The sequence below is a fragment of the Melanaphis sacchari genome, unplaced genomic scaffold, assembly GCF_002803265.2.
Source record: "Melanaphis sacchari strain LSU unplaced genomic scaffold, SCAv2.0 Contig178_pilon_pilon, whole genome shotgun sequence".
Lineage (NCBI taxonomy): Eukaryota > Metazoa > Arthropoda > Insecta > Hemiptera > Aphididae > Melanaphis > Melanaphis sacchari.
In genome coordinates, this window is record NW_020270843.1 from 124,492 (window position 1) to 150,031 (window position 25,540).

The 25,540-nt window shown below is 29.3% G+C and overlaps 1 protein-coding gene across 3 annotated transcripts in view; it reads right to left on the reverse strand.

The window, feature by feature from the left end:
* LOC112592555 (fasciclin-2) overlaps positions 1-25,540 on the reverse strand; it is a 151,126-nt gene that overhangs the window by 14,798 nt on the left and 110,788 nt on the right. For 2 of the 3 annotated variants that reach the window (XM_025336655.1, XM_025336654.1), the window contains exons 2-10: positions 22,062-22,230; positions 20,995-21,152; positions 20,648-20,913; positions 19,859-20,256; positions 15,118-15,274; positions 12,045-12,411; positions 10,386-10,514; positions 9,141-9,415; positions 8,611-8,800 (exon numbers count right to left, since the gene is read on the reverse strand). In XM_025336655.1, the coding sequence (XP_025192440.1) occupies positions 8,611-8,800; positions 9,141-9,415; positions 10,386-10,514; positions 12,045-12,411; positions 15,118-15,274; positions 19,859-20,256; positions 20,648-20,913; positions 20,995-21,152; positions 22,062-22,230 (2,109 nt within the window). Of the gene's footprint in view, positions 1-923; positions 2,212-8,610; positions 8,801-9,140; positions 9,416-10,385; positions 10,515-12,044; positions 12,412-15,117; positions 15,275-19,858; positions 20,257-20,647; positions 20,914-20,994; positions 21,153-22,061; positions 22,231-25,540 lie in introns of those variants that run through there. The other variant, XM_025336656.1, reaches the window with a different exon arrangement.

Genomic DNA, 25,540 nt, shown 5'->3' on the forward strand with positions numbered 1-25,540 from the left:
AATGTTGCTGTTGTTGTTGTCGTTGCGATACATCATAATTTATGTATATTTTATACGTATATGCACACTGTGCGGGGTGGTATTATTTTATCGTAGAACGATCGATATCTCTCAACACGACCAGGCCCTTAAAGCTAAATCGAACCAACCTACCTAAAAGCTAAATCCATACTTTGTAATCTAACTGTTAGCTAGGTTGGCTCGGGGTTAACTCGAGGAATAACGATTGTCCCGCGATAAATTATAGCCACACCATTTCGTATAACAATAAATAAATTGAAATAATCATGCGTTAATAATTGCAGTAGTCACACAATATTATTAATTAAAATATTACTAGGATAAGGGGGGGTGGCTAGTATGGAAAAACTACAAGTTGACAAACATACACCAACAATCCGTTTAAAATGTATTAAAAAAAAAAAAAAGTATACGTTTATTATTGTCTTATTACATTATGTATAATATATCTCTAAATGCATTTACAACAAAATGTCATTATCATTATATATTATAGTTACTTAATAAGAATCTAAAACAAAATCAATGAATACTTTTTGTTTACACTTTTTATTACCTATATTAAAATATACAATAATAATAGTTATAATAATATCAATAATGGTAGGTACATTAATAAGATCGGTGACAAATTATACAGAATAATAATAATTAAATATCATAATATCTAAATCATTTATCTAAAATAGGCGACTATGAATAAAAGTGAGTAAAACTTAACTCTTAAGACTTGTTTTTTATTCCTATATTGAAAAAAAAGTACATTAAATAAAAATATAAATATAGCTTATATATAATATGTATGACTTCTACTCTATAATATTATTAGGTAAATATTATGATAATATTTAAGCGAATAATAACAATATTAGTCTCTCGGTCAAATAACTGTTTTCATATTATATCTATACGTGATGAAGCGTGGATAATATTTACATATACATGGTGTTAATATAATTTATAATATTAATAAAACACGAGGACGGTGGCTATTGATAATAAGTATGATGGTAAAAACATAATATTATAGTGGAAATTTTATTAAGTTAGAAAATAATTCGATAACAGGTATCAGGCAACATTAAAATAGGACTGGGGTAAACAAATATTGATGGAGTGGTTTTTGACGATCAAATTAGTTTTATTTTATTTAATGATGTATAACTGTACAAATACGCGATAAAATCCTCACATGAGACAAGTGATGTTTGCAAATAGTATTGCATACGTGGACCGATTTCGTGGTACCATTACAGTAAGCTACTAATATATTTTCACAGTAGGTCGAGTATTATCAATAACTGACCGAACGTGGATGAAAATCAATAGAATGATAGCTATAAAATATCGAATATTATATCTACATAGTATATTAAAAATACGTGACAACGGGGGACGACTGGGGGAACAATATTTGAAATAGATACGAATTATTGTAGAACCAATACAACGAACTGCTTTCGCCAACATATAAAAAAAACGAAAATAAAAATGTTTCCGTCGGGAAACGAACGAATGTAGAGATACGGACTGCAGAGCAAGTAAAATAATACCTGTCGTTGAAAGATTCGTAGTCGTTCATACACACATATACATTTTAAACATTTACATATTTTTATCACAATAGTTATACAATATTAGACAAGTACAAGGCTTAACAAGCTATTCAATAACATAATACTATACGTATATTATACCTTACCACATGTAGCAGCGTACTACACCGTAAAAACGTATATGATGTTATCACACACTAACCATTATTAAACGTTCCGATTTTTGTAGTCACTACAATATAGTATTATAATGTATTATTATTTGAAGTTAATAATATTTTGGTTGTGAAAAAAGAAAATATTAATTAAATCGTTCGCGAGACATGACTACGTACGCGTATAGAGATAGATGAATTAATACAGTATTATAATAATTAATGACGAGGAATAATTATATAAAAAGAATAAAATAAAAATACAGTGACTGTAAATCGAACGGGAAAAAATGAATAGTAATAATAATCGTCACAGTTATGTGCTAAAAATAATTCGCATGAGTTTTAGCGTAACCACCAGCGATTGCCGCCAAAGGAAGCAGCTAAGCTCAATGTCGACAAGGCGACAATACAATCGCGCACGGCCAATCGGTTAACGGTCGCAGCCGCGTTGATGACGGCCACCTTTGCGGTTTGCTCTGTAAATCACAACACATAACACACTTGGATATTACGCTCGCAGACATAGAAAAACAAATAAACAATAATAAATAAATAAAATATAAACAAACAAACAAAAGAGTGTGTATTTACTCTAGTTGCAAGACGGAAGATCGAGACAAATGACAGCGGTAATAACAATAATAATATGTAAGGACGATCTTGATGTTAAGGAAGAGCTGCAGTAGGACGAGGAAGAAAAATAAACAAAATATAACAATCGTACAAATAATAGACAGTTGATACTTTTATGTAGTATTTCTGCGATTACGACTTATTTGATATTTCCGTCAATAATATTATAGTACCATTTTCCGACTTAACAATAGTTATACCCCCCCGAAATTATTAAAAATATAATATATCTAAATTCAGAAAAAAGTTGGTAAGTACTCGTAAAAAAATAAGTGTTTAAATTATCATTAATTTATAATTAACGATAAAGTCAAACAAAATAAATGATAATTAATATTTAAAAAATGTAAAACAATGTATTTATAATATTGTGATGGCTTATTTTTCTATTCTATATACACACACATATGATGTAAAAGTGGTTATTAAATCCTTTAGTATACGAATAGTATAATATTACTGAATATATTATAAGTTCAACGAGATCTTATCAGAAGTTTAATACGGAAAGTGAGAATGAAATGTACGATTTTTAAATAAAATAGTACGACGCATGTATATTATTATCTCTACCACCTCGCTTATAAATCTTATATTGCCCACCTACAACAATATATTATTATTTATCATTAATTTAAATATTGGGCCTAATCACTCTATCTAAGAAATCGAAAAATTATTTTAATAAACTACACACAATAATATCTCAATACTATTAAATTTGAAATATAATATTTTTAATAAATAAATACTCAATCACAACTGCAGCCACGGCTTCCAGTCAGTGCTGGTCGCACCCTGTATTTTCCCCTTAATGGATGCAGTTTATTATGTTTTGATTGTGTTATTACTGTTATAATTATTATTTAATATATTTGTTGAATTATTTAGTCGGAAAATTGTGCGGAAGCCTACAATGGTAGTAGGAATACCCATAACTAAAGGTAGTGGTATATTTATATAATACGCAATGAAGGTTTTAAGTAATAAATAAATGATAGATTTTTGATTTTAGAAAAAAAAAAAATGTAGTACATAATGTGTACTACTGTTAGATCGTGACGTATTTAGTTAAAAAAATCTGATATTTAATCTGTACATCAATAAATTGAACTGATCTTTTGGATTCAACTTTTAAATTATACTTATATTATTTTTAAACACAATATTTTTGTAAAAATTCAAGTTTTATTACAAACAAATTTATCAAGATCTTGTGGTGAACAGTGCTTTTTCGTATCATGAAACTAAAAATGAAATAATTTTATTCTTAAACACCATGCAGTTAATAATAAAAATAGATATATAAACACATAAATTCATCTACATCCTTACAGATTATTGTAATTTAGTTTTTTTTTTCAGTCGTTTTTTAGTCTTAGTCGCGTACTTGTGTTAATGACGGCAATTACAAATTACAATATAATATTAAATACCACAACCTTATTTGTGTTCTCTTCCGATATATTAGTATAATATTATTTTACTATGAAATGGTTATACGTGTAATTCGATTTTGCGAGAGAATGTGATGCAGAATACGTGTTCAGTTCGAAATTAGAAAAACAAATTAATTTGATTAAAAGAGGAATAGTTGTGTTTCAAAAATGTTTGGTAGGTACACGAGCATTATTATAGATTATATACAACAGTTAAAAAAAAAAAAAAAAAATACAAACGTTTGAAAAAATAACTAAATAAACTAATTTAGACAATAAAATATCATCAAAATGTCTGGAAATAATAAAATTAATTTTACATCGATTTTTTTTAAAATGTGTGTTTTATTTGTTTAATGGTATCAACACTAGCTTTGATATATATATATATTCCATATGTTTTTATTTTTCCAAATAATAATACGCATTTTTATTCAGTGTAATGAAAAAATATGCAAAGAAAAATGTTAGAAACGTATATATATATATTAGCTTGCTAGTGATATGAAATATAATTATATATAAATTGTATTGTTCTACGTCCTTCCTAGATAAATAATAATAATAAAAAAAAATAAAAGTCTTCAGCCCTAATAAACACAATGTAACAACAGTCATTGTTGCGTCGACCGCAGAATGTTTGGTCGAGCACACTCTTGTATGCGGTTTATTACGAGTATATGAACTTGATTCGGGAAACTATGTAACAAACTATTTTACGCCGTCGCACCGCCCACCTATCGTTTTACAAGCTAATAATAATAATAATTTTGTACAGACACAAAAGGGTTGAATTCGTCGGTCATGCCAAAGCATATAAATTGGAACAGCGCGATTGCAGGGTATATTATATTATTATATAGATATTTTATAACACAACACCATTAGGTGGTACACGCAGAGTACATGCACACAAATACATGGAAAAACGTAATTTACTTTAAATCAAAAGTGCACTATAAAGTCTTTCAGTTAATATCATACGTTCCTTATAAAACATACATTATTTAATATCAAAATTATAATTTAGGACTTTTTAAAATAACTAATATGCCATCGAAATTTAGTAGTATAAAGTTGATATATAAAGACATGACAGCATTGTGAAAAAATATTTTTTGAAAATCATAATTTGACTGAAAAAAATGTGTGAAACTATTAAATAGGAGAACATCATAAATTGAATCAAAATAATTAGGACTTAAAAAATGAAGATAAAGATAAACTATAGCAACATTCTTTTAATGTTTCTAGGAAATAAACTATTATTATTATTGTTATTGGCTCTTATATACAAACTAAATTTATTGTTAAAAAAAAAAAAAAAAACATGAACATAATCTATTATTACATAATAAAATATAAAAAATGATCAATTTATTAAGCTTGTGATACATTTACGTTTGCGTATAAATGATATATCTATTACAATATGTAGTCTATATCGAGTAAATAAAAATGTCTAAGAATATAAAATAAAAGCCGGTTGAACATGGGTCGAATTTTTTTTTTCGACCGAATTCAATAAAAAACCAATTATAATTTCTTTACGTTAGGAAAAGTGGGAATAACGGCCAACGTCTCTTGTTTTTCTGCAGCGAAGTGTTTACATTATATAATATTAACGAAATAATGCAAAAACGTAAAACGTGTCGTTGTCATTCTACAGTCTGTCACTTTGTCCCCGTATTAAACAAAAGGAATTTTTGTTTCGGCGGCGTTTCAACAAACGTTTTGAATAATTAATTTTTTTCGAATCACGGCAAGCGAATGTCGTATTTATTTTAACTGAATATAAAGATGGCAACAAATAAAATGTTGCATTCAGATAGAGCATTACGTACGCTGCGTATACACTTAAAAAATAAACAGTATTAAAACTTAGAATTATAAACACTGTTTCTATTCGTTGTTGACAATTTAACGCGCGTCACGGACGTTAAAAGCCATTTTAAACACATAGCCGCTTTTAAATTTGAGTAAATAAATACGGCGGACAAAAGAGCCGGCCCACAGTCTGGTGGTGCACCGTTGTAAAGCGGGCACACTCATTTTTTTGTAAAGCTTTCTACACTCTGAGAATTTTTTACGCTCGTATACGCACATTCTATATTATAATACATACAACAACAAAAATAATGTGTAATGCGAAAAAAAAAGACGTAGGCTCGTGTGAGGTGGCGAGTTGTAAGAGTAGTTGTACGTATCTGTGGTAGTGGTGGAATGAGGGGTGGTTGATGCGAGTGTGGTAGAGGCGACAAGGGTTGTGATAGAAGTTCGTGTGAACTATGTAAAATCAACACTTGAAATATTATATATGTACCTATATATTGCATTGTAAATAAGTGCCAAGAGCGGTCGTATTTCGGAGAAGTCATTGTCTCAAGGGAGAGAAAGAGAAAGGAGAAAAAGTCAGGTAAATTTTGTGTCAAGACCACGGACGAATAAAAAAAAAGTAAAAATAACCCCGGGTAGATTGTCGACTAAAGGTAGGAAACAACAGTGATATAATAACCATAAAATAAATAATATTATTACTATCACATATAAAACGTTATATTCAAATACGGCCAACGATATTGACGGTTAATCGGCACGCACAAACATCTGTTTTGGAAAACGAACAGAATCTGATTGTTATGATTAGTTTACAAGAGAGGGTATATTAGTATATAATCTCCATTATTGAAATCATTGATCCTTCTACCGATCGACACACCTAGCTGTTGTACACATCGCATTTGTACCGTAAAAATATCAAAAGCTTTACGTTAGCTTTCACGACTCTTTTAGTACGCAAGAAAAAAAAAGCGTAAAAAAATGCCAGTTATATAATATTATACTAACGAAAAGAGAAGCATCGTCTTTATACGTCTAATTATTACGTGTACTAAACATTTAATAAGTCGTTGTATATTTTTCACCGTTGTCATTATTATTATGCAAAGTTTTTTCACACACGCTCTGATACCATTTCGAGTCGGTGGCGTGCCGGTGCGAGATGACGATGAACAAAAATATGTCTCATTATGTACACTATATAATATAGTTTGTTTGCTTTTAATTCTGGAAGTATGCTGTTTACGTACAGTTGATAACATAATATTTTGTTGGATATTTGCAGTAATTAATTATATTACAAACGTGTTATATATACATACATATATATATATTTATATATATACATATATATTATATTATATAACGTACTACATAAATATAAATTATAATATTAAACTCTCACAAAGATTCGTTGATGTGTTAATGAAAAGCACGATTAATAATTTGTAGGTACCTAGGTATGTATAAAATATCATACGAGACACTGATGATAAGAAAAAAGTTTTATCTTCAAGTTGGAGAAAAATAAATCTATAGATATTTAGGTTTTATTGTATTAGTAAAATGTCTAATAAAATTATAAATACAGTAAATTGATTAAAGGTTTTTTTACCATAGAAAAAAAAACAACTAGATATATGATCCATATTTTTCTTATCTTTAGCGTTTCATGTAATATACTAGGTACTTACCTATATACCTATGCAATCATTTTATTAATATTGAATATTATGAATAACACAAATATGAATAAATATTTATTGCGTTAATAACAATAATAATAATGATTGACATTATAGTATAATTTATTATAATAAAATGAATAAAAAACACGAAACACGTTTTTAATAAACCCAATATGCATGCAGTTAAAATAAATATAAACATAAATAGCAGACGCATCCCGTTTGCCATGGAGAATAAACAGTTTGAAGCTCTACCAATAATATAAAATATGTAAAGAAACAGCACAAAGAACACAAATATGACGAAAAATAATAAGAATAATACTAAAATAATAATGATTAAAAAAAAGGCACACAAATTTCACACGTTTATGATGTAATATTTTTTTAATGTCGTTACGTACCACCTATATTACAATCACCAATCACAGTATAAAATATTTTTACATATCTCACATGAAATCATTTATGCAATTCCAATAATATGTCATGCTAAACATTGTGTACTTAATTATTGCAATTTTTAATGTGCTTTGTGGAGACGATGCGCGAGAATCGTAATAATGAATACATCGTGACATAAAGTTAGGTATCGTACCTACCTATACTGTACCTCTCTACTCATTTACACTATACAACTTGTGTTTGTGTTTACGCAGAACGTGGTGATTTTTTTACACCAAACTGTTCGTTCATTTGTTAAGGTAAACTTCACTGTTAATTAGAAACAGTAAATAACAGGATACATAGATACTACTGATAAATAAACCGTCAAAACATGGTACCTACGTAAGCGCACAATCTCTTTTGGAATATACGATTAAATAAGCTGTGCCTATACTAATTGGTTGCTATGCGATATTTAAGTCGAAAACGTAGGTACTTATTTGTATTGCTGTTTTGAAAATAAACGTAAACGTTTTAAAAGATTAAATATAGAAAAAAAAAGTTTCAACAGATTTTACGTCTTCTCAAACTAAAAACGTAGCTGTACATTATACTTGCGTTAATTAAAAATGAAAGTTTAAACTTTTAATTAAATCGTACATAGAAACGTTTTTAATTAGGAGGTTATTATTATATACTGCTTACACGAACTGACAATCCGCGGACTCTATCTCCGCTCTAAAAAACATACAGCGTGATACAAAGAGTACAAACGTTTTAATACCGTATATTTATTAAAACAACATCGCAGCGTAAACTGTTCATTTTGTTATCGTGTAAAAGTAAAATATTATTTAATGATAACTATTAGGTATTATCAAGTACTCACCGGTCGCAGTCTTGAAGACGAGTTCCGATGGTACGCTAAATCCGATATCGTTGTGAGCTCTGACTTCCACTTTGTAAAACGTGTCAGCATTTAGATTTTCCATCAAAAACGCAGTCTTGTCAGGAGACCTGAGGTCTTCAGACCGACACGAGTCTCTTCTAATTGTCCATACCGTGTTTACTTTGTCAGTCTGAAACACAGAATAGCAGCGATTGACGAAACGATGAAAAAATAAATATATACTTTAAGGTGTTATTAAAATGTATAATAATATTATCGAAAAAATAGGTTAAACGTAAAAATACAACGAAATACAAACAAATGAGTATTTACTTTCAAAAGAACAACCCTGTATAAATGAATGATTGGATTTTTCAAATTATAGCTATTTTATGCATCTTAAAAATAAAAGGGATTTGGTAAGTTTAGGGTAATGTACAAATTTTTATTTTGGGATTATTATTAAATTATAACTGTTGATAGAATTTTTTTTTACAACTTTAAAATTTGGGTGAATAATATTTACTTACCACGCAATAGTTAACATTGTATAGGTTTATGGGTTCGCCGTTGTCAGCAGGTATCTTCCAGTTCACTTCGTAGCTGTTTCCGTACGGAGAGATAATGTAATCTTCAGGGTACATATCTTTGCTGACCAATATTTTAGGTTCCTCGGGCGCGCTCCTCTTGGGCATGGTGCGCTGTTCCTGTGAACCCCAATCGCTAGTACCTACATCATTGATGGCGGCGAACCTGAACTGGTAGGTCCTGTGCGCTTCTAAACTTTCCAGTATGTAGGGCGTGTCTAATAAAACAGGTATAATTGTTATTTTTGTTCTAAACATTAATCAAAAAAAATGTTGACAATGTGTGTATAATAAGAAAAACAGACGACAAAATCAATTTACATAACAATTCTAATCAAATTAGAGTCGAATTAAAGCGATTGGTACTTGTAGGCATACACATTATTTTAACTCCCAACATCACATAGGTAGTACTAAAAATATCTTTCTACAAATTTTATTTATCTTAACTTTTTAATTTTTCAAAGCAAGTTAAATAAAATAAAATGATTTAAATAATTTTAATACATGTATTATTTTATTATTTTAAATAAACTTAAATCTGTACTGTAAATAAAATAATAAATATAATTATGAATAAACAATAAATAAACTGCAGAATTTGTATCTTAATAAAAGTAATCATATTTTAGATACATTTAATGCATTTGATTTGTAATTGATTTTTATGAAATTTGTATCAGCAATATACTTGAATTGTGCTACTATTTACGATAAACACACGAGAATGTATTTTGTAACTTGCATAACATTTTTTTTTACGAATTGTGTTAAATGTATACCTATAATTACAAAAACATAATACAAGCGATTGCTTGGATCGTGCTTAATGACAAGACACAAACGAGCTATATGCTAACGGTTGTATACATTATGTACCACGTGTGGGTAACGGGTTATGACTTATGTTATTTCGTAAAGATTTCGGTTTAGAAAATTTGTTGCTTTCACGTTGTTTTGGTACATAATATATTATTATTGTTGTGTATGCCATTTATAATTAACCAAATTATAAAATGACGGAAATCGTTAAACGCTAAGAAATATTAATGGAGTTATTATTGTGAAAAATACAACCACACCCTCTCCACAAATCAGTTGGGGGGGGGGGAAGTTCGGCTCCCCTCATCGAAGCAGTAAATGATTTAGCGTATTTGTGCTATAAATTACGCGTGTTGCAGTACTTACCCACTGGCCAAGATTTATTGCGAGCTTCTTCCCACGACTGCGACATCTCTTTGTATTGAACGGCGTAGGCTTTGACTTTTATACCTCCTGTGTCTGTCGGACCCACGAAACTGAACGAAATCGTCGTAGCTGAAACGGACACAGAGATAAGTTGAAATGAAATAAGTATTTACATATAACTAGGTGGATTATCAAACAATCGACTAACATTTACTGTGTAAATATGTTAAAAAGGACGTAAACATCTACGTAAACTGTTTTTTAAAAATCAAAAACTGCCAGGTTAGGCATGGATAAATGGTTACTTGAGAACTAAAATCTTAAAGCTGAATAACCAAATCCTCACGAGAGCTTTTTGATTGTTTAAATTGTTTAACGTAGTTTTTGTTTAAAGGATATCACTTAAACAACTTTTTTTACATTATAGCTGGAGGTGATATAGAAAAAAAACAAAAAATATTGCACAGTAAAAATGTCCATCTTTTAATGGTAATCATTGAGCTACATATCTATATAATTTTGTTATTTTTGTATGGTATAACTTTAACTCTTTTTTGCACGAGGAAGTTTTCTTTTAGATATTATTTGGAAATTCCGCAATAATTAACAATTAATGTTCAGTCATAGGATACTACTTGTAAATTACTAACTCGAATTGAAAATTATTGTAGGTTGATTATATGTTTAGTAAGTATTTATTTAGTTTTCTTAAAATAAGCTAAGACATAGAATATACAAATATGATAAAACAAAGAAATATACAGGCATGGAAATTATTACCAATAATTTTTAAACTATCATAAAGTGAACATAAAGCTTTATCTAATTTGAAATAAGTTGAGTGATAAAACCTATGTTAAATTTAAGGTAAGGCACATCATGCTTGTTTGTTGTACCCGCAAATAAATTAAAAACTTATTTTTCAAAAAAAAAAAAAATCACTGATTTTATAGATTTTAATTTATTAGTATTGTACATGTTAGCAATTATTATTTTTCACTTTACTTTGGATTAAGTATACAAAAGAAAAATTGATTATTACTTATTCGTATAAATAGTAATTTGTGGACAGAATTAGTTATTAATTCTATACAATCTATAGTATATATAGACGCTACAAAATAGGTCGTACTTATGAGTATTATAATTCATAATATTTATAATATTTTTTGTAAAGTCATTAAAATTGTATGTATACGACGTCTTAAAAAGCATATGCAGATAGATTGCAGGGGTAATCATAAATTCCAGTATCCCACCACTATTAGACATTTTTATATGTAAAAATATTACTCAGACACGATTTTTTTTATCTAAAAAAATATTTTTATTTTACTGGTAAAAACTAAGTAGATATTATTTTTTAACAATTTTATTTTTATTATTTTAATATTATATAAATTAATTGTATACCTATAAAATTGTACATAAACAATATTTTACAAATGTAATTTTTTTTTTATGATATCGGCGGAGTTTAATGTATTCCTTTTTGTAGGTCATAAAAACATACGGCTACAATTCATAGATATTATCATGATAAATGCTACCCTAAAATCGGTGGAATTTACATACTGGCACCTGATTGCAAAGTTTAATAATCTTAATATAGACAGAAATTTAGTTGCTACAGCTTATGATTCTCGACGCGGGACTTACCAGTGATAACTTCGAACTTGGTTTGAGACACTTTGGACGGCCGGCGTGCTTCTCTAAGCGTGATTTGCATATTATTCTCGCCGTGTATGTTTTTTGTAAAGCACGTGTATACTCCGTAGTAGCGTTGGTCAACCGGTGTCACTAGGAGGTTGCTGTATGGGCCTTTGCCAAACTTTTGCACGTTAATGTCATCCTCCACCATTCGATTGTTGAGCAGCCATGTGATTGACGCGTTTGGTAAAGATTCAGTCACACACGAGAGGTTCACAGGCTTCCTGTTCCACGTCCATACCTCCTTGACCATATCGCTAGCATACACTGGAGGAAACTCAACAGTTAGATGCCCGTTTTTTCTCGCTTCACCACCCTGTGACAAGTGATAAAATTTTACAATTATTTTAATATTAATATGTAATTTAGTAATACTATTAATAGGGTGTGTATTGATCACTTAATTTGTATACTTTAAAACAGGGGTCGGCAACTTTTTTAACCACACGGGCCATTTTTTTTTTCAATTGTTCATCAAGGGCCACATTAAAAAAAAAAAAATTACATATTATGATATAATACTTATAATTGTATTACTATTATGAAACGGTTAGATTAGATTTTATTTATAAAGGAAAAAGAATTATATAATATTGAAAATTATATGAAAAATGTTATTGAATAAAAGTAAAACACAAAAATTAACCACCTTTGTGCGGGCCATTAAAAATTGCTTTGCGGGCCGCGGGTTGCCGACCCCTGCTTTAAAACAAAGTTAAGCAAATTATACATTATGATTTTTGGAATTTTTAAAAGAATAGATATACAACATAAAAATCATAGTATTTTTTAATGTCTATACATAAATTGGCTATGATGCGTTTTGTGACAATACAAACTTATTATTTTTTTTTTACTGTTAATCTTTAAAAATAAATAATTTTTGTTTTACTTTTAACATTTGGGGAAACGCTATAAAGTCTAATCTAAATATGATTCAGACTTTTAAAAATGTATCTTTAAGAAAAATAGTAAACGCCCCTACATATTATCTAACCATATCTCTACACTTAGATTGTAACCAAAAAATAATTCATGATGAAGCTAAATGTTTTTACAAAAAAATTTCGTAACCGTTTATCTACTCATTAAAATCCTCTCATCGAGAACTTATTATCTCTTACAATACCAGGTAGTCTTCTAATAAAACTCAACGTAAATGGTGCAAAGATTAACTACATTAAAAAATAATTCAATAAAACAAAAAAATATAATAAAATCTTATCAACTAAAACACATAAGACCTAAACCAAATTGAAAGTGTCACTAGTGGCTTCTTTGCCAAAATTATGTAACTCTTATTTTTATTTATTTTCTTAAATCTTAATGCATATATATATATATATATATATTATGTTCGTAATATAGATTGTATATTTTCTTCTAAAAATTACAAAAAAAAAAAATAAAAATAAATTAATATTCGAACTAGTACTTAGTTTCCAAGTTATTTTCATTTGTATTTACTTAATATTCTATAATAATACGCTTAAAGATATATGAAAACAAATAATTTAAACGTTATAGTCGCTATTTACTTAACATTAATAATAAATTGTATATCAATACTATATAATTTGTTAAAATTTTCTGAGGACAATTGAATAGACTAAATATTTCATCTACTTTATATTTTATGTAATACTATGACTAAAAATGAAATGATTATTATATATACGTATATGTATATAAATTGAATAACTGCGATGCTATGCTATATAAGTGTAATTCTTATAATTAAAAAGTTTTTATTGACATAGTTCATATCATATCATTAAAAAAATATAAGTGTTTGAAACTATATGGTCTTTAAGTACATTATATTTATAATTGGAAATTTTAATAACTAAAATTTAAAGAAATTAATTATTTAAAGAAAAAAAAAAGGGGAAGGGGGTGAACATGTTATGCTTGGTGAAACACATTGTTGTAATTAATAATACGCTATAGTAGTTATATAACTAAATAGGTGTATACACGAGTAGATAAGAGTGGCAGAAGAAAGATATTTATTATGGGAATAATATGACGATAGTCTCTCACGTGGATTTATATAGTATACCTAATAGGTATTATTAAAATTCATTTTTGTATATCACATCTATAAGACAAGTATAGCAATAGGATGAAAAATTGAAGGTATAGGAATTTATACTTTGTATGATCAGTTGCAGAGCTATAGCTGAATTCAATATACTTACAATTTGTTAAAAATACATCATTATAAGTAAATTTACTAAATATTGACAAAATTATTTTTGTTTTTTTTTCTTTCTAGAATTTAAAAATAATAGTGAATAAATTAAAAAAAAAAAAGGTTTTGATACAACTTATTTAATGCAATTTTTAAAAACTGATAAATATTTTATTTTATGTCACTTTTGCTAGTAATCATAAAAACTACAGGTTTTGCAAAATAGTTTTGTAAATGCAATTAATAGTATTGTGAAATGAATATAGATGACGTACATTATAGAAATTATTTAGCATTAAGTTCTTTAAGGAACAAGGAGATAATAATATTATGACAGATAGTTCTCATCCAATTTGATGCTTTCTTCAAAGTGGCAAAAACATACATTGAATTCACAGCCCAAAAAATACTATTTAAAAATAATAATTTTAAATAGCTAATCGTGGTAGAAAAGTTTTCTAAATATCACGGGTTAGGTACTAACACGGCAGTGTTCGGACAAACTAGGATGGCGGTCACAATAGTTATATTAATTATAGTTGTATGCGGTCGCATAAATAACAATATTCAGATATTGATCAGTTTGCCTTCGACTAGTGTTTGAAAATTTCTTATCTTTGATATATATATATATATATATATATATATACGTAGCAGCTACCAACATTAGACGTGTTATTATAGTATAATGGCTTTTGGGCTTTGGCTTCGTTTGGCTGATCGAAATTTTAATTATTGACATGCCGTCGGCAAAAGTGGCTTTGCATGGCCGAACCATAGATATATCTATAATAGTAAATAATAATTCAAATGCCGCAGCTAACGTACCTTGTTCAATGCGATACACGTGTACAGTCCGTCGTCGGATCGATTCAGGTGTTTAATCACAAGAGTGGCCATTGCCAAGTCCCCAACGGTGTCGTGCTCCACACTAATGCGATAATCTTCGATTCCCGGTTTTATGACGACGTTCGTGCCCACTCTCCTGTAATTATTTAGCACAAAGTTTGAATTAGTACCTAATATTGTTATTATATAACCGTTGCAGCCGATATTTGTTAGTTAAATACCGTCACCACACAGCCCCTTAGAATAAAACAGGCATTATTGAAATCTCTATATAGTCTTATAATATTGATCGCACGATAAAAACTTCTTAATTTACGACACATTTATGGAAGGGACGGCAGCTGCGTCTTCTTTGAATATTATTATTATTCAGTGTTTCTACAACGCCTACATTATTACGCTACGATCTCGGTGGTCTTTAATAACGTAGCGTGTCTTGAAGAAATGCATTGACTTTCATAGAATATATACTTATATTTATTGTATATCTCAACAGCAGACTTGGAGTAGTTAAAAATTCCGGCGGCCCGAATAAAAGTGAAACGGTAGTATATACATATATTGCTGCAGCAATGACTACATTATCTTTGACTTATTTCCGTACTACAGTATTTTATATTTTTCCTACTCAAACTTTAAATGGTTATAGTTTATAAATCTGTTTTATTTTTATTTTATTAAATTAAGCTGTGATACATTCATAATATAAAAAATAGACGCTTTATTTAAAAAAAAAAAAAAAAAAATGTTTTTTTGTTTTGTTTTAAATTTACAGCAACATCAAAATGTAAAAGTTTCTTGTTTATTGCACGATTTACAAACAGAGTATTACCGAGTTAATCTTAGCTACGTTATTTATTCTAAAAGTTATGATCAAATTAAATTAAATTATAACTATATTTAAAGACATTAATATAAACACGCTTAAGCGCGTCTTGTAGTGTGTACCTATGATTTTTTTTATACACAACATTTTTGATGTATGTTTAGATTACGATTAAAGTCATAGTACGTCAGTGGATTCGTGATATAGTTTTGTTTATTTGTTACAAATTTTTTTTTTCAGTCTTGTGAACATGTTATTAAAATATTATATTATGTTAAAGTAAACGTGTGTATAAATCTTTATTACATTATTTAATTATCGATAATATTGTTATTTAATGGGATTCAATACCGAAAACATGCTTATACGTATTTTATGTATTGTAAAAACAAAACTAGTGGCAAGATAAAAATATAAATTTTTGGAATTTGATGTGAATATTTTTTTAAGATTGATACCCTAGTTACTTTTTTTATTTGATTCTTTTCTTCCGTTAATTTTTTTTTTTTAATATAAAACGTGGGAACGTTTAAAAATTTAAATCTATTTTAAGATTTCTAACTAGATTAATAATTTTTAGTTAGTACAATGAACAAACCATGTTTTGGATGCAACATATTACTATTGTTGACTATAGTTTGATTACATGTGCATGTACCTGTGGTAGCTATCTATTTATTCTACTCACACGTGATAATAATTACTAACTTTATACACATTCATTGAAAACACATCTAGAAAGTTACTTTATAGAATTTTTTTAAAACGGTTGTTGTTATCAAATTAACAACTAGAATAGAAAATATTCAGTATATTTGTTATTTTGATTATTTAAATATAATAAAATCTACAATGAATAATATTATATTAATATAAAATGTTATAAATAAACGAAAAAAAAACAAAATTTTAATAAAATATTATTCATGGAGATTATAATTAACACTGAACCACATCTAAAGTATAGTTTTTGAGACCAAATAATACTATTGAGTATTGAGATGCAATAATATTATATAATATAATATTGTTTTTGTAATTTTTGTAATAACAATATGTACATAATATAAGCACATATTTACAATAACATTTTAAAAGTAGCATAATCATCTACGTTATTGCAACGATCTTTAAGATATTATAAATTTATAATATTTCCTCGAAGTGTCCAATCGTTTTATACCGTTTCATTGTAACAACCTAATTAAAAACTTTAACGATTAATTATTATTATTTTACTGATTATTCGAAACGGAGTACGGAGATCGTTTATTGTATAACGTGTTGTACCAACGTCAGTAGCGTTCCCGATGTTTTCAGACGAGAAATTACTTGTTGTAGTCGTCAAAGTTCTCGCGTATACCGTTAAAGTTATATGTACCTTTGCAGTGTAGTAACTAGTAATTAAAACAGTCTAAACTCTAAACTAATCGTATAATATTCTTGAATTGCAATCGAATTAAACGAACACACACCTACACAACGTAACCCTACCCTACTATATACGCGTTTATTTGTGTAAACGTCTAAGTGTAATATATACGGTATGGTTCATCGTAATTATTATTTTCTTGATCAACTATTCTGTCAAGCATAATTTAATAACTATAAAATGTAAAACGTGGAATTATAACTTAATTTTAATATTCTAGGCTAAGATTTGACAAGTTAAAACGTTTGGTACATAACACGTTACTTTTGTTATTTTCAAAATAGCAAGTTAAATTTGTTCATTAAATAAACTATACATAAATACCATAAATCAAAAAGATTTAAATTGATTGATTTTTATGTTTTGTTTAAAAAAATTTTTTTTAGGTATATATTACTGTGCACTGTGCACTTAAACTTAAAATGGGCATAGTTCTAAATTGTGTACTATAAAAAGTAACTGATTTTTAACTAAGTTAAGATACTTTTTTTTCTAATTAACTTATATAACTTTTACAAATCAAAAAATAAAAATAAAAATAACTTATAACTTTAAACTTAACTTTCATTTTTATATACTAACATAAATTATTAACAAGTAAAAAAATAAAAAAATAAATAGTTTATTTTCCTAATTTTGAATTAATACTGTACGAATATTATAGGTATCGTATGGAAAAAATTGTAATTGTCATATTATTTATAAAACTGCATGAGTATAACTAAAATATTATTGTGGTTTTAGATTATACTTATAGGCGGATGTTTGGAAGCAATTTTGGTGTAAGGGAAAATATCTACGGCGTGAACGAAATTAAACCTTAACACGATAACATATTTTAAACAGGTATTTTTCTTTTACTAGGCAACACGAGAAACTATAGCTTTATAATATAAAATGTACAATATGCCAAATACGAGTAGAAGAAACGCACACGTTGTTATGAAATGAAGGGAAACTGTGCGAGTGTGTGGCATATTTATTTCGATTGTTTGTAGTGGACGTTTGGAATCGCGTGTGTACATTATAACGTTATATAGAAATAAAACAACCGTGAAATGAAAAATTTATATTATAAAATGACTTTTAGTCACAAATATCTAAAATATCATTGGTATAAATACCTTCAAAAGCCCTAAATCCTATTGTTAAGACATTATAACCACTCAAAAGCTTGTTGCTTATAATAGTCTTTATAATTTACAAATAATATCTTGAGAAATTTAATAAAAGTTATGTATAATATTCATATATTACACACATATATGTATCTTTTAATAGTTTCTAATATCGTTATAGAATGTTAAAGGACGTCTCCTCGTTGGTGATGTTTAAGGAGAGTCTATATAATATTAACATTTTAACGAAATATTATCAAAAAAAAAAAATAATAATAATAATTAATGAAAATAAACGCATGTGCGACAAAAATTATTATAAATTAAATTTCAAGATAGTTCAATATCATTAATTCTGTTGTTTGTCACGTGATTCGAAATAATTGTGTAGTAAATTAACTTTAATAATGCCTCACGTACGTGATAAAGTGTTTCTTAAAACTTATTTCACGTTGGTTATGTATAGCACTAGTTGAAACCAATTATTCACATATTTTTACAATAAGCACAAATTATGTTTATAAGGTTTATATAGAATAAAGTAAAATACAATAAAATAAATTAGCCAAGTTTCATAAAGAATGAGTACTTGGATGAATGAGAAATCCATTGATTGAACTTCGTGACTTGAAGCAATGGGAGTTAGTAAACTAGTATATATTACGATCCATTTTAGTATAAGAGGAGAATTTTTCTCCGAAAAAAGTTTTCTTTTTTTTAAATGAATAAAATTTGATTTCTTAACTATATAAATGGAGCTTTTTGATTCTTTTCTGAAACTTTTTCTACGTTATTTCATAATTACGTAACAACCAAAAATAATATTGACATGGGACCACTTATAAATTGCTTTGATTTATATAATATATTGTATTTAAATATTTAAATTTAAATGGACCTTAGAATGTAATTAAAAATTGCCTAGATAAAATCCCTCACGAAGGTGATGTGATTTACTAAAAAGTGTAACGTGGTGTGTTGATACATATTTTGTCGTATTTAATTTTCAAGATTATTTTTTTTTTAAATAATTTGATTTATTATTTATTATTGTAACTTTTTTTCATACACAATACACATATACTTAAAAATAGTTACATTTATGATATGCGTTCAAAAATATTGAGTTATTTTTCATTATCATAGTAGTTAGACTGTCCAGAAATGTATCATTGATTGATTCAAAAAAAAAAGATGCAGTGCAAATCTATAACTAACAAACCTATTTGTCTTTACCATAAAATTGTCAACGAGAAATCCTCTTGTTATAAAAGCCTACTAAATGGACACGGTTGTCCTCGATCACGATCCAAATCCGGAAATATCCCTTGAACGAAGACTTACCTGAACATGATCGACGGTAGAGGGTTGCCATTTGCACTACACTTGACTCTGGCCTCGGTATTGATGGGCACGGATACATTGGTCACGTCCAGCACCTCTGGTTTGATGAGCACGACTACGTTTACCAATCGCTCGATCTGACCAGCCGCGTTGTTAGCTACACACTTGAATTGACCGTTGTCATTACGACTGATACGATTCAGGCTCAACACGCCCGTCAGCTTGTTCACGGAGTACCTCTCAGTACCCTCGCTTATATCCCGCTGATCCGACACGTGTATCCAAGTTATCTTGGGTTCCGGTTTACCGTTGGCCGCGCAACGCACGCTGGCCATCTCGCCTTCCACCACTTCCAGCTGGGAAACTTGGTCGGGAGCAAACGTTGGCGGGATATGAACCTATGCGAAAGAGGAAACAGGCATAAATAATAATATTATTATTTATGTACAGGTATACTTATGAGTCATGGATCTACAGTGGAGTCAAGCCCGATTCAATTCTAATCATTATCCTACCCTCCCACTAATTATGCAATATACATTATTAATTTAGCCTATCCAAGTGTGTATAATTTTGAGCAAATAAAATTTATTATATTATGCGTAAAAGGTCTTCGCGTAGTCCCATTACAAATGTGAGACAAATTTTATACAACAGTGTTTCGTTTTTGATTAACTTGCAGAAAGTATTAAATTATCTGATAAAATCGAAATTTCATGGACAATTTAGTTGGATAACAAGGTTAAGATTTTAATGAAACGAATGTAATTGTAATGTTACAGCACTCACTTCGACTCTGATGTCCCGGTCCAAGATGTTACCCGTGTCCAACACGATGGCTCGACATTTGTACAGGCCGTCGTCTTCGGCTGTGACGTTTTGGATCAGCAGACCGTCTATATCCTTGACAAAACCGTTGCCGTCTTGAATTCTGGTATCTTCTTTGTACCAGTCGACTAATGGTGCTGGATTAGCCTTGACTTTGCAGCGCACTTTGTAACTAGTTCCAGCAATCGGATATTGTTCAGTGGGAGCATCAACCCACGTAATATCGTCTTTAAAGATAAATAAAAAAACAACAATAGCAATAAATAGACAACGAAAAATAACTAAATCGATTAATTTCAACGACTTACAGAAACTGTCCACAATCACGCTGCGGACCAGATATTCAGAATTCGAGTATGTGGCAGTGCATGTATATGTGCCCACATCCGCTTCGGTGAGACCAGTTATCACCAGTCCCAAATTGTTACTGGAGGTAAACGTTGTGGTCACGTGTGCTCCGGCGGTCCTACAACGACACAAATTGAACGTCAATATTAAAATGTAGAAGATATATGTTTATATGTTATTATACGTATAAATAAAACACGAATCTCCGATAAATATATACACAAACGCACACATATATATGTGTATATATATATATTGCCAGTTAATATATGTGTTTGATGATATTTTGATTGCGATGGTAGACAACCGTTTTGATTTTGTGATTTTGGGGCGAAAAATAGTAATAAAATTGTGTTATTGTATCGGCACACGTGTCCTTTATACTATGAACTTTATAGTGTATTATATAATATATCAGCTGCAGCTTCCACCCTCTTGTGTTCGAATGATATATATCCATGGGGAGTTAGTTTTACCAGAATTTTTGTAAATACGCATCATTACGAGAGATAATTTAGACACAGCATATGCGTATCAGATACTTTATTAAATTATGTATAATTGTATACAAGTAATACGTAGCGGCCATTGTTTTTTCAATTAATATTACAAAAATATTTACTGTAGCACAGTAATTTTATTGTAATTATAATACACTTAACATAATTTTGGCTTCCGTGAAAGTGTCACGCGTAAACAGCTATATAGTTATCAGCTCTCAGGATGAATTTTCAATGAAAATACAAGGGTGCTGAAGCCCTCTATTTTACAAAGTGATCAACTATAACCCACCATCATATAAAACATCCTACATAATAACATTTAATACATGTTTTGTACAGTATAAAAAATAATAATAATTTATAAAATTAAAAGTAATTAATCAAAAATGACATAAATTATTAGGGTGCTGAATTCAAAACGGTGGTACTATATGTATACAGTCAATATTTTCTGAATTGCGTCAAAGGTTACCTATTTGTAAGCATATTGCATATTAAACACGTATTTCAATCAATATACTTACGAGGTTTGATCGATCGTCCTGTTCTGCGGATCTAGCCATTTGAGATTCCTGATAAATTCTGGTTGGTCGACGTCGGGCTGGCAATTCAATATCAATGATGAACCAATTGGTTTTGTTTGTTTCGGTTGTGTCGGCCTGATGATCAGCGAAGGTTCTTTGGCCATGGCGTCTGAAAAAACATATGATCACATATTATTATTCAGAACATATACATAGATAGTGATTCGCAATCGTAGCGGGAATTCATTAATTATTACTCCGCATTTTGTCACAAAGGGATACTAGAGTTTTGTGACGAGGATCATCGATTCACTAACTGCAGTTTTCTTGGTTGACCTTTCCTGAGTCACTAATGGATTTCATTTTCTTTTCCACAATACCACAGCGAGATTTCGATTTCAATTCAATACACTACTTATGTCAACGCTCCATAAATACATCTACCCATACAATATAATACATTTTATATTCTTAGCGCCCCTCACTACACATTTATGACTTTGATATTAAAATTTTGTTTTTCACAAGTTCGATGAACACAAAATATATTATACGTATATATATGGCATGTCTGTTGGCATAATATAACTATAACTCAAAGAATCCAATAATTGACGAATGGAATAAAAATAACCAAATGGCGTGAATCGTGAATTCCGGTTTAAACAAAAAACACAAGCCAATAAAATATTATAAAATAAAAACTGCTAAATAGTTGATTCGTTTGAATTTACAATATTAAAAACAGACGCCGAACGAATTGTTAAAAAAAATAAAATAGGTATAGTATTCGTTCTAAGTTTCAACTACAACAATAATAATTGCGTAAGAGTATTAGTGTATTATTATTGTGATACCCGTAAATATAATAAAGCGTTGAACCGGAAAAATAAAATCTGGTTGTTATTTCACCGCAAAGTTTCTCTACGATGTATTATAATAATAACATGTATTTCGTGGCAGATGCTAAAACGCGTACAGACGAATTAAAATTCTGATCCAAACAACCCTCGCCCCAACAAGCGATCCCTGAATTGAATATTAATATAACAATAACGAAAAGGAAAAAAATAGCATCTAACGAATTAACACGAAATGGTTTCGTTGTATGAAAAAATAAATCCACCAAAGCTATAAAAGTATAATATTATTATAATTTAAATTTCCATTATATTTACGTGAGTGTTTAACTCGTTTTAGTTTTTAACGAGATACACTACATTTATGCGGCAATAATAATGATCAAAATTGCAATGCATTTATTTCATATTGTGTTGTATTTTTAACCTGTTTAAATTTATTGTTTATATACGTATAACAGGTGGCCTTGACCATGGTTCGAAATATTTGTGAATTCAATATTATATGATAATATGTAAATGCCAATTGTCTGGGATTAATTACGTTATACTAAATGTATAATATACTATACACCTTTTATTAATTTATATTACCTGTGTGGTAAAAAATCTGTCACCTGAAGGTGAATTTTAAATTATTATCGTATAATTTCTTGGAGTAGGGTGGATTTGGGATTTGTGCGCATCGCCGCCGACAGTGCTGTGTAGGTTAGTGTCGGGATCGATTTGGCTAGGCGATAATTTCAAAAGAACACTTTATTTATATACATACACACACCACCATATACCTACTAGGACACGAATTTACGTCTGCGCAAGTTCGCTAGTAATAATAATAAGCCCCCCGGTGCACAGGTCGGTTTACGATACGGTCGCCCGCCCAAACATCGGCTCTGCGACCCCGTCGTCGCGCTAGGGAAACACGCGCCCTTTGAATTAGTTATACCTTGTTTACACAACAATTCCCTTTTTAAGGGTGGCACACGCAACTCCACCACAATTTCCCACTGGACCATAACAACAGTGGTCTGGGTGGGGTGTTCGGAAAAGGACGGGGATTTAAATTAATTTGCCCGGAGGTCGTTTGGTTTCTCGGCTATAGATGTTTTATTGGCACCAGGATTTACCGTGTTAGACACCACGTTGCAGTGGCGATGTACTATACACGTCGCACACACACGTAGCAGAGGGATAATGTATATGTAGGAAAGCAATACACAATTAAGTGTCTCCTATATATGCGTGTGTGTATACAACCACTTTCCTGTCGCGTAGTCACTACCCCGGGCCGGAGAAACGAAATAATAATGGTTTACTCGGCGTGTAAAAACAACAACGTACCTACAACCTCGCGAACGTTTCGCCTTATTACATTTGGGGACGTGAGGTAATAATATAATTTTATTACCGTTGAAGAATATATCGATATTCGGCGCTAGGTATTTCAAAACTATCTTGTTCCACAGAGTATATATTATATATAGGTACTGTAATAAAGGTCACGACTATCAAAATATTGACAGTAGCTATATATATTATATGGTCAAACAAAAATACAACACAAACACATATACATACAGCACAATTTGTTCAAACGTATATTATTATAAAATATTGTCCTAGAGAGAAGTTTTGAAGAGATCTACTCAAGTAAGTGTATAATATAACATATTCATCGGTTGATACATTATTTTATTGTATTGTTGTTGTAGTTGTTTCTTTTTTAGTATTCTCGACAACGTTAAAGTTTATGCGTAGAACTTTTCAAATCCATTTTTTAGTAGATTATTATATTTTTATTTAATCCGACTCGTTCATAAAATTTTAAAGAACCGTAATATATATATATTCGAATCACCAATGTAATGTATATATTATAAAGTCAAACAAAAGATTGTATGATAATATAAAGGATATAATAAAGCGGTTGGCAGTAGCAAAACGCATGGCATTAAGTTCTGCAAACGAGCTCGTAAATTAAACGATATTATACGATTCAGTTTTAACAAGATTTAATTACACGAAAAATTATAATTCGTTTGCCGAGCTATATACGCACACACATTACACCAAGAGGTTTTTATCGTATTTCACATAATTTGGATTTTGCCCATTTTTTCACGTTCTTTGCTGCATTCTTCCACAGATATACCATTAATTCACTCGGCGTGTGGGGTTGGAAATTTAATAGTATGAGAGGACAACAAATTGTTCTAGATATAATATTGAACGAATGATGAAAAAAGTAAGTTCTTAATACATAGGTCACATCATAAAATATATATTTAAATAATTAATGTGTAGTAAAATTGTATTTAATAATTCACAAATTATTTAATTCTTTAAAAAAAAAAAATGAAATCATCATAATAATAATAATCAAGTCGATGGCTTTGAAATTACGCTATGGTTGAAAAATTAGTGAACACTATTCATATTATAATAACGTTAAGGTTCCATAATTACATTTTGGTAATTTGGTTTTGTATATATATATATATGCGTATACATGGTTTGTTAGCAATATTGTACCGTTTAATTAAAAACTTTCAAAGCGCAATAAGAGAACGAGGGTTGAAAGCACTTCTTGGGGACATTGAAGTGACGACGTCGTCGCCG